The 11,758-nt window shown below is 36.5% G+C and overlaps 1 protein-coding gene across 1 annotated transcript; it reads left to right on the top strand.

The window, feature by feature from the left end:
- Positions 1–1,452: 1,452 nt before the first annotated feature.
- On the top strand, positions 1,453–6,419 carry LOC148554960 (uncharacterized). The gene is made up of 2 exons (XM_088490567.1): positions 1,453–2,189; positions 6,338–6,419. The coding sequence occupies exons 1-2, from the start codon at positions 1,453–1,455 to the stop codon at positions 6,417–6,419; spliced, it is 819 nt and encodes a 272-aa protein (XP_088346693.1).
- Positions 6,420–11,758: the final 5,339 nt, after the last annotated feature.

Raw genomic sequence — 11,758 nt, forward strand, 5'->3', positions numbered from 1 at the left:
ATGGTGTGCATCCGGATATTTACAAGTTGCTGTTGTTTTCATTTTCTTTGAGGGACAAGGTATCTCAATGGCTGGAGACATTCCCCAAAGAAAGCATCAACACTTGGATAGAGAATCACTGTATGAGGCATGGGAAAGATACAAATCTCTTATTAGGAATGTCCACCTGAGATGTTTAGTGAATGGGACAGACTTCAAAATTTTTATGAGGGGTTGACTCTAAAAGCTCAAGAGTCCTTGGATTACTCTGCAGGAGGCTCATTACAACTGATGAAGACAACTGAGGAAGCCCAGAATCTCATAGACACTGTGACCAATAACCAATACTTTTATGCTCACCAGAGGCAACGCCAACCAGTTCAAAAGAAGGGTGTGTTGGAGCTAGAAGGAGTGGATACTATCTTGGCACAGAACAAGTTGATGCACCAACAAATTCAGCAACAAATGAAGTTGATGACAAAGAGAATTGATGGACTTCAAGTGGCTGCAGTGAACACAGCAAGCCAACCCTCAATTGGATGGAGCCAAAGTGAAGAAGCTTTTAAGAAAAGCAACTATGATCAGCAACCAGAACAAGTCCAATACATGCATAACACCTCAAGCTCCTCTCAGAATGAATTCCATGAGGATACATACGATCCATCATAGAAGAATCATCCCAACTTGAGGTGGGGTGATAATCAGAATTCATGGCAAAAGAACCACAATTCCAACAACTCTCGCAACACACACAACCAAAATCACTCATCCAATAACACTAACCAATACAGAAACTCACAAAATACATATCACCAACCCCACAACAACTCACAAAATCACCAAAATAACTTCTCCACATCCACATTCTACCCACAAAATATACCTGCAACTAATTCAAATAATTTCCAGCAAAAACCATCTCAGTTCACACAACCATCATCAAATCCAGACTCTCAGAGAATCTCTAATCTAGAGATATTGATGGAGAAGCTCATCAAGAATCAAGAGATGGCGAGACAAGATCAAGCCCTGACCAATAAGAATCACGAAGCTTCAATGAGGAATATAGAAAGACAAATTAGACAATTGTCCAAACAACAAGCTGAAAGGCCAACCAACTCTTTCCCAAGTGATACCATTCCAAATCCCAAAGAAAAATGTAAAGCAATTCAACTCAAGAGTGAAAGAACATTTGAGGATGATAAGGCTAATAGCAAGAAAGAAGTGGTAGCAGAGGAAAAGAATCAAGAGAATTCCAAGAAGAAAGAGGATGAGCCACAGGCTTCAAAAAAGGGAAAACATGTCATGACAGAGCCTCCACAAGAACAGAAGAAGGAAGTGAAGCCATATATTCCACCTCTACCATACCCTCAAAGATTACAAAGAGAGCTCAAGGACCAATAATTTTCCAAGTTTCTGGAGGTTTTTAAGAAGCTGGAAATCAACATTCCCTTTGCTGAAGCATTGGAGCAGATGCCTTTGTATGCCAAATTCCTCAAAGAGCTCATCATTAAGAAGAGAAGCTGGAATGAAAAGGAGACAGTGGTCTTGACCCAAGAGTGCAGTGTAGTGATTCAAAAAGGTCTCCCACCAAAACTCAAATATCCTGGGAGCTTCTTTCTGCCTTGTACCATTGGCAATATGTCCATTGATAAGGCACTGTGTGATTTAGGATCAAGTATCAATCTGATGCCTTTATCTATGATGAGAAGGTTGTCTATAGAAGAAGTAAAGCCTACAAGGATGACCTTGCAACTTGCTGATCGATCAATGGTAATTCCTAATGGAGTGGTTGAGAATCTCTTAGTCAAGGTGGGCAAGTTCATATTTCCAGTGGATTTTGTGATCTTGGATCTAGATGAAGAGGGAGGTGATTCTATCATATTAGGAAGACCTTTTCTAGCCACAGCAAGGGCCATCATTGATGTGGATAAAGTAGAAATGACTTTGAGAGCACATGATGAGCAAATCACTCTAAATGTTTTTAAGGAGATGCATCATCCTGCTGAAAAGAAAGGTTGCATGAGAATTGAGGAAGAAGACTCAAACTGGAAAGAAAAACCCAAGGAGGTACTCATCAACTCACCCTTGGAGCAGAAGACAGACATTGAAGAAAAACAAAAGGGTCATAAGGATAAGAAGACTGAGAAGGGATTGCAAAAAGAGGTTAAGAAAGCTCCTGACATAAAGCCTGTTGCCAAGAAGGAAGGGTCACCAAAAGAAGGAAAGAAGAGCAAGAAAAGGTTCCAAAAGGGTGGAGAAACAAGAAAATCCTAACTGAAGGGTTCTCAAAAGGAGACAAAGTGAAACTCTACCAACAGTTGGAGACATTTCCACAATCTGATGATTATTATACTGTCAACAAAATACTCTCGCTGGAACATATAGAGATTGTGCATCAAATCACAAGAAAAAGGTTCACAGTGAGAGGGGACAAGATGAGGCACCATAATCATCAGCCACCCTAACAAAGAATCAATGTCAAGCTAGTGACAGTAAAAGAGCGCTAGAGGCAACCCATGATTTAGTATTTTTGCTTTTGTTTTAATGTCAATAATTAATGGTTCTTCTAGCATGAATTTAAGCTCTCATGGGTAGATTTGATCGCTGCATACATTATTTTAAAGCGTATGTCTGATTCCTAAGTTTGGTGTGCCTAAAGGCACTCTAAAATGGCTTTTTAAGCATGATGATCATACAACCATCTTAGGATATATACTCATTCATTGAAGTATATAGCCAAACATTAAGTTTGGTGTTCTACATATGCCATGAATTTCAAGAAAGTCACATCTGCTCTAAGACTCAAATTCATGAAAAGATAAACCATGTCTTGCATCATTTTTGTGAATTTATTTTGTTAAAATAGAAAATAAAATGTTCCCTATAATGAATAAACTAACAGTGACAAAAATCAAAATTTCACATGAATTATTTGATGTAAAACAAGTTTAGTGTCCACCAAAACTATGTATGCTTACATGTGGCACGGTTAGTTATTCATGTATAAGGAACATGTGGCCTAAATTTTCAATTTCCTATATCTAGTTATTAAATTGCATTTTCTAAACTATTTGTCTAGTTTCATGAATTTGTAAACAATTAAAGAGCAAGAGCCCAGAGAAATGTAGAAAGAATGGAACAAAGGTTGAAGGGGGCTGGACTCTGGGATTAGATAGACCAGTCTTGGGATCGGAGAAGCCCTGCTGAAGAACAACAAGAAACAAAAAAGAAGAGAAAACAGGAGCCAAAGAAGAAAGGAGAGTCCAGCAAGGGAAAGGAGCACAAAAATTAGAGGTGGTGGAGTTCCATTCATAATCTTAGTAAATAAGGAAGATGCACATCTGAAAAATGATGTGCCTTCCAAATTTTCATGTTATGCACTTTTATTATTTTGAGCTTATATGTTCTGCATCTTTATGTTTTTTAATAAGTTTTCATGTTCTGCATTGTTATGATAGTTTGCATATGCATCACTCACTTTACTGGAATTCATGTCTTGTTCCCTTCTGCATAAATAAGAGAAAATGATTGACCAGAAAGTAATTATTCAATGTGATAGGGATGATAATAAAGTTCAGTGGTGGTAATTGCTTGATTAGTTGGTAAGCTCAATAATAAAAGCTGCAAGGTAGAATATCTCCTTCAAGTATAAACTTAGTTGCTGTTATGGACCTTCAATTAATAAATATCCTTAGAAAAAAAAAGAGAGCAAAAAGGAAAGGAAGAAAAGCTAAGAATTGGTAACAAGAATGAAAGAAACAATAAGAAAGCTAGACACCAATAGTTTGGACCTTAAGACACATGCCTGTGGTGTCTTTGTATTAGGATCTCCTTGGATTGTCAGGTTCTGAGGAGTATTTTAAAACTCGGTAACTTGGATTAACTAATCCGGGATTATCAACCGAAAATTCACTATCAAGAGCAACCTAATTACAAGACATTTAGTAACCCAAAGAGGTGTTGGGCATCAATGTCTTTAAGAAGAATTGTGAGCCAAGTGCCTGTAGTGAAGAGTTGTTGAGTAAAATTGAGCCAAAAAGCTGCTGTAACACTTGACACTGAGCTACAATTGAAAAATAAGTTTCTAAAGCAAAAAGGAAGAAATAAAATCTAACAAGGATCAATAAAGAATAAGGTCTTATAGCAGCAACTCTAGTTAATACTCAAAGAGGCAATTCACATTTGGAAGTTGATAATAATTGAGCTGCATTCTGTCTGCATAAAACCCCATGAACCAGATTCAATCACCTGCTAATAAGGACATATATGCTTATCTGTCTTCATTCCTTTCTCTCATGCTTTAGTGCTTGCTTGGGGACAAGTAAGATTTAAGGTTGGTGTTGTGATGACAAGTCATCTTATGCTAGTTTTACTAGCAATTTTCATTTGTTTTCATTAGGTTTCATGCACTTTCTTGCACAATAAGTAAGTGATTGGAGTGGAATTTCATGTTCATCTTGATTCAATCAAACATCATTAATTTTATACAAAATCATGAGATTTATACAAGAATTGGGTGATTATTATAAATGATGCAAAACCTTAGGATTTCGGTGAGACTTTGATTGTATGTTTGGTTGATTTCAGGTGAAAAAATGAAGAGAAAGAGATGCAGTGAAGAGTAACGCTGCGCTCAAATGAAGAACGCAATGCTCTCTACCCACGCGCACGCGTACAGGACGCTTACACGTGGCAGACAAATTCTGGAAGACCCACGCGTACACGTGGATATAATTGGCCCTCATTTGCAAAGAGAGCGCTACGATAGCTTAATGAGCATTTTCGAGCAAATCTGAATCTGGAATTGAAGTTCTGCAACCAACGCGCACACGTACATGACCCACACGCATCGATGGAGCATCTGAGATGAAGCACGCAAACGCGTGGGTGGCGCGGAAGCTTGGAATCAACATTTTGCCATCCACGCGCACGCGTGGGGAGCGCTCATGGCGCGAACGTAGCGCTCATTTGAAGAACGCTATCAAGGACGCGCACGCGTGAATGGTGCGCGCAAGCATGATGGAGGCTGAAGATGGCAATGACATTTACGCGTATGTGACGCGTACGTGTGGATGTGTAAAAATGCGAAGCGACGCATGGGCGCGAAGCACGTGTACGTGTGATGAGCATTTAGCAAGCAAGGACGTGCATGCGCAGTAGACGCGTACATGTCGGTAAATAAACGCTGCGCTCTCTTTTAGAACGTTACGTTCCCCTGGAAGCTGCAACCAAGTACCAATCCTGACCCACTTCATCAGAGGCCAAAATGCCCACTCCAAGTACTTGATGACTGAATTAGAAAGTGTATAAATAGGAGAAAATTTGATTTCAATAGGATCTCTTCTTTTGGACCTTCTTTTTACCTTCTTTTATTTTTCTTTTTAGTTTTGTTTTAGGAATTCTGGAGAATTGGGAGATCTGTTTTTATTTGCTTTCTGTTTTTCCTTCTGTTCTTCTCCTTTTGTAATTTTTCTTTTCTGTTTTGGTACTAGAGCAATGATGAACTAAACCCCAATTTCATTAGGGGGAGGAGCTCTATTGTAATTCCAATGAATCAATGAAATTCTTCTTCTTCTCAATTCAATTTAGTAGCTATTGGATATCTTCTATTTTGATTTAGAATTCTCCACTCCGGAAGGGGGTTGAATTTAATTGAATGCTTGTGTGAGCCTCGGAAGGGGAACCACTTGCATTAGAATTTGAGCTCTATCCTTCACTACTCTCTTGATCAACACTATTCGAAAGGAAATGAGATCCTGAGAGTTAGTGTGGCTTATGGATGAGAGATATGCACTTAACCTCTTCTCATGACAATTAGATCAAGGAATTGGCACGATTGATTGTGATTAGAGAGGTTGGATTGCCAAGAAATTGGGATCCAATCAATTTCAATCCGCCATATATCTACCAAATGATTGAGAAAGGAGTTGAGACCAAATTGATATAGGGAGGATTACAGTATCTCCAATCCCTGATGAATCACTTTCTTTGAATTTCTTCACCTTAGAGTTTCCTAATTTACTGTACTTTACATTCTGTTTTAATTCCCAGCACCCAAATCCCTTTATTATTCATGCAATTTAAGTTTCCTGGCAATTTAGATTCTGCAATTTAATTTTCTTGCACTTTAAGATTCAGTTATTTACATTTCTTGCAATTTATATTCTGTTAATCAACTTTCACTCAAATCATCAATTGTTTACTTAACTGAATTCATCACCCAACTAAAATTGCTCAATCCATCAATTCCTGTGGGATCGACCTCACTTTTGTGAGTTTTACTACTTAATGCGACCCGGTGCACTTGCCGGTGAGTTTGTATGGAATCGATTTTCACTCATCACATTCATTTCAGCACTCTTGCAAGTCTTGCTGGACAAGTTGGCTACTCGCCAAATTCTGAAACTATTTCATCAGATAACTTCAGCAGCAAATGAAGCACAAGCAGCTGCCGAGAAGCTGAGGTTCCAATTGCTATCAATGAAGACAAGTACATAATAAAAAAAAGTTTTATCTAAATTAAGTAAGGTAATTAATTCATAATATATAGGGAAAATTCATAAATTCAATATTTATAAATAATATAACAGTTTGAAATTGCACATTTATTCTTTTAAATTTCCCTCACTATCTCTCTTCCTCCGATCATTCCCTAGCCCCCTTTCTTGATTGGCATGTAGATCGCTTCAGCAATGAACCACATAGTAAATTGCGGGTAAGGAGTTATCACTTTTCAGTATCATTCAAACAAGGGCAAGAAAGAGGCACCACAAGGCTTTAGCACACATCTAGCATCATTGGAAAATGGGATTTGAGCACATAACAATAAAAATAGTGACTATCCTTCAATCTTCCCATCCGTTAGCTTCTTGGGTTCAAACCAATTTTTTTTCCCAGTTATTAAACATGTTTATGGTTATGGTTCAACTCCAAGGAATAGAATACTCAACAATACTTTACACTCAGACCAGTGTGCACACATGGTTATTTTTTGGCGGTAGCTGCATTAAGTGTCCAACACAAATAACTCAATCTGATTAATTCAGTAAATGTACACAGGAAATAGAAATAGAGACAAAATGCTCAACAATCTATTCCATTATAATAAAAATAGTAAAGATACCAAAGAGAATCACTTTTGGTTGATTCCATTAAAGCAATGTCCAAGAATCTTACCCCAGGGCTCCATTGCACTGAATTTATGTCCATATCATGGGCCTTTTCCTTCTTCAGCAGCAACTTGTACAGAGGACCATCCATTTATGTCATATACAAGCAGAAAATTAGGGTCAAATTTACATTGAAGCACACATAATAGCAATAAGAAATAACACAAATAGTGAACACAGACTCAAGCTCAAAATAGTTAACATCAAATTCCATTGAAGCACACATAATAGCAGCATTGAATTGAGATGCTCCTCAAAATAGTGAACATCAAATATGCACTGCATTGCTCACACACATTTAATCAAACACATGGTGGGTAGTAACAGTGGCAGTGACAGAGTCTAAATAAAGAAATAAAAGAAACCTCGAGGGTTGAGCACCGACTGAGGGATAGGCAGCAATAGACAGTGCCGATTGAGGGAGGACACGCCAAAGGACCAGCGCCAACGGAGCAGCGCCGACGGGGCAGCGCCAATGGAAGGTTGCGAGAGAGGGTGTGAGGTTGCGAATCTGAGGAGGAGACTTGCGTTGAGGGTGCGAGGGTTGCGACAGAGAGGGTGCAACAGAGAGCTTGGAGAGAGGGCTGGGTGCAAGGGTTCTCATAGCAGTGATGAAGATGAAGGGCTGGGAGAGAGCGCAATGGGGTGGCGAGGGTCCTCATTGGCAGTAAAGGCAGCTGGTTGGAGAGGGCTGGGGAGGGTGTGCTCGACGGCTGGGTGATGATGAAGTGTTATCACATAGAGGGCTTAGGGTTAAAGTGTTTAACTTGGGAAAAAATTAAAGGCTTTGGAAAAAAAATTGGGGAACTCTATGGGTACGCTTTTTTGTGGTAACCAATTAATAAGAGGATATCGCCACGCTTTTAAAATGTGATCATATAAAGACAAACTAGCCAAGCTTTAAAAGCGTGCCTTTTTTTCTATGGCCACGCTTTTGAAGCGTGGCAAAAAAAAGTGTTGCTAAATTAGTAATCAATCGCCACTCTCACAAAAGCGTACCGATTTTTCTCAAAGCGTGGCAAAAAAAACATGGCCAAATCACATTTCAGTGGCCATCCTCGCAAAAGCGTGTCCATTGACCACTTTTGGGCACGCTTTAAAAGCGTGGCAAGAAAAAAGTGTGCCAATAGGCCTTTTTCTTGTAATGTGAAACTTAGTTGTTGTTCAGTCTATAATGTCTATTATGAATGAGACAATTTCATTTTGTCTTATAACGATAGAAATAAAATTGAGTAAAAAAGAAAAAATAACATAATAATGTATCCTGATTCAGCCACCTTTTGCACTGTGACCTATATCAAGTCTCCATCATATCTATGGTAGAATTTTTACTATGTTTATCAAAGATACAAACACCAATTCCCAAGAATTCTACCTACTCCTATCAAAGACAAACCAAACTTCTAACAAAACTTGATTTGGCTAGTTTTATTCCCTAAACTCTCAACACTAAGTACTCACCCAACTTAACAAGAAAAGCCTCTCAAGAGTCAAGAAAACAAAATAGAAAAAATTACAAAATAAATTGACATAATTTTAGTTTTTCTCCAAACTAACTCTCTTGCCTTTTCTCTTTATGACTTTTATTGATTTTTCACAACTATACCTTTTTCATTGAAATGAAACATAAAATGATGAAACTGAAAAGTAGAACATTTCAATGAATAACCATGAAGGAAAAGAAGGATAGCCAAAATGTTATGAAAATCTAAACAATGTATTTTCACTCTTTACTCCAATTTTTGTCGTTTATCCTCTTCTGTATGTGGGCAAAACTTTCAAAATTTGAGCCTGGTGTGATCGGTCCACCTCTGTAGTTGGCATTTATGAACTTTTTCTCACTACAAAAAATCATCGGATACCATCGGATTTACAAAAAAAAATATGCTGGTAATATGTTTACCGTCAGAATAAATCCGATGGCATAAACCCTTGTCGGTAATTGTTTACCGGCGGATTTTTTCGTCTGCCGCTAATCACCAACAAAATTAGCGGTGGATATTAATTTTAATTGGCGAAATTCTAAAGCTTGTTACTATCGGATTTATTTCCCGGTAAATCTGACGGTAATCTTAATTCTTTTTTTTAATTTGTTTAAAAAATCAATATATAATTTTAAATGTTTAAGTTCAATCATTTTTAAACTAACAAAATTCAAAATTTTAAAATTTTTCATAATAATTTGTCTATAATTTTTTGTTAAAATTTTACAAATAAGTTCCCACATCAAAGTTTAAGAATAAAAACGAAAAATAATAATTACTCGTGTATAGAAAAAATAGCACTATAAACATATACTCTAAATCCAGAAAAGATGAACTTACATAAGGTTTGATATGAAAAACAAGATACCTCATGGTGTCTAAGTAAATTGCATAGTTGAAGCTCTCTAGAAAATAAAATATTTGAAAAAATTAATTACAAATTTACTCTCTACAAGAGCATTTTCTGGAATAGCAGGCTGTACACCTTCAATTGCAAACTATAAACATAATCAACACACAAACTATAAATATAATCAACAAACAAATCAAAGTTCATATATTCAAATGAGTAAATTGTAACAAACTTAGTAAAATTAACTACAATCAACTTAGAAAATTAATAATAATCAACAATAAATCAATAATTAATTTAAAAAATTAACAAGCTAAAATTAACTCAGATAATTAACAACAATCAATACTAATTAACTCAGAAAATAATTAACTTAGACAACAATAAACTCATAAAATTAACAATCATCCAAATTAAAACACCATCAACTCAAAACAAATCCTAAATTACACCCTACCTAACCTAATATTATTTAATTTCTAATTACAAAAATTAATATAACAAACCCTAATCACACACTTCTTTAAAAAATTTAATCAATAATTTAATAAAATACCTAATAAAATCCTAAATAAAAAAATCTAAAAAAAATTACCTTTGATGGTGACTACAAAATGGTGAAAGCGTGGTGGTGACAGAGGCAACAGTGAAACCTACAGTGATGAAACTAGGGTTTAATAACATAACAAAGAACCCAAAAAAAAAAAAATAGACAACAACCTTACTTGGCGCGGTGGACCTCAATCGTGGTGATAGCGACAAGGCGACGACCTCCGATCGACGGCAAGAGACACCAACAACAGCGGTACGACGGTAGCTTTCCACCGAGACTCCAGCAACAATAACGACAACGATCTGCGACGACAATGTGGCTTAGCAATGGCGATGACAACTCAAGGTGGCGGCGGCGCACCCTTCTTCAATGGACCAGAGGGAGATACTTGAGAGAGAGAGAGAGAGAGAGAGAGAGAGAGAGAGAGAGAGAGAGAGAGAGAGAGAGAGAGAGAGAGAGAGAGAGAGAGAGAAGGATTTCGCGTTTGAATTTTATCCCAAATTTACCGTCGGATTTACTGGCGAAAAAAACTAATGGTAAGGTGTTCGTCGTGGCCTAAACGACGCGTTTTACTAAATCATGTTACCGTCGGATTTAGCGGCATTATTTTAAATTTGACAGTAATTATTCGAGGGATGAATTTTCACTCGTAAACATAAAAAATCCACCGTTAAATCCGATGGTAACGTCCGTCGCTAAATATGACAATAAATTCGACGGTATTCACCATTTTCTTGTAGTACCTCTTCTCCTAATGAGTTCAAAACAATGACGCAGACGATGAAGCAATTGCAGCAACAATTCATGGTTATAGAATTGGCTTGGTTCCGTTCTAGTCTCTTCTTCTCTTTCTTCCTTTTTTTTTTTCTTCCATCAATAATATTCACCAATAATCTTAGTTTTGGCTCTAAAACTTGTTCTCAGTCCTTGATTTGAAACAAAGAGGATGAACTCCTTTCTCTTATTCTTTTTCAAATTGAGCAACATTGAAAAGAGTAGCTTCAACAAGCTAAATACAAGCTAAATTGATTGCATATAAATAAAACTGAAAAGAGGTAATTTACTTGTAATGAACATTTGATTTGATCTTTTCTTGCAATTTCAGTATAAGAAAAATTTTTTTTCTTTTTTAATATTTGATGTTAAAGATCACCTTTTTCATTTTGTTGAACCCTAATATGAGATAGGAAAGTTATCAGGTGTACTTGGAAATATAGGTGTTTCAGTTATTTTAACTGTTGATCTTAATTAATATATATTATATATTTTTTTTATAATTCAGATCAATGGTTAAAATAACTGAAACACCGGTATTTCCAGTACACCTGATAACCTTCCTATGAGATACTTTATTTGTTTACAAATGTTGTTTTTTCTTTTTTGATTTTTGATCAACACCATTGGAGCAATAGTTGGTGCAAATTAAAAGAGAATGCTTCCATTTAACTTGAGTTCTTTTTTGTTGTAAATTATTTGGATCTACAAATCATTCACACACATCACAAATATATTTAGGCTTTAACGCAAACCTAAATATTTGTCGTCATAAAAATATTATTAATTTTTCAAACTCAAACAATAACTAACGGACCAAAAATAATAAATTCGATCACCCTCTAACATTTCCCCAAATAAATTCATATATTACTCCGAGGACCGTTTCAAACCTGGCTTCGTTTTTCTTCAAACGCGTGAGTGGGGTTTTTTTTTTTAAATA

Source organism: Arachis ipaensis, chromosome B6 (genome assembly GCF_059453495.1).
Source record: "Arachis ipaensis isolate K30076 ecotype BB chromosome B6, ASM5945349v1, whole genome shotgun sequence".
NCBI classification, from domain to species: Eukaryota; Viridiplantae; Streptophyta; class Magnoliopsida; order Fabales; family Fabaceae; genus Arachis; species Arachis ipaensis.

Bases quoted from the DNA above. Each gene is read 5' to 3' on its own strand.
- LOC148554960 (XM_088490567.1), top strand. From the start codon at position 1,453: ATGCCTTTGTATGCCAAATTCCTCAAAGAGCTCATCATTAAGAAGAGA. The intron at 2,190-6,337 runs GTCACCAAAAGA...CATTCATTTCAG, and splicing joins CCTGTTGCCAAGAAGGAAGG to CACTCTTGCAAGTCTTGCTG.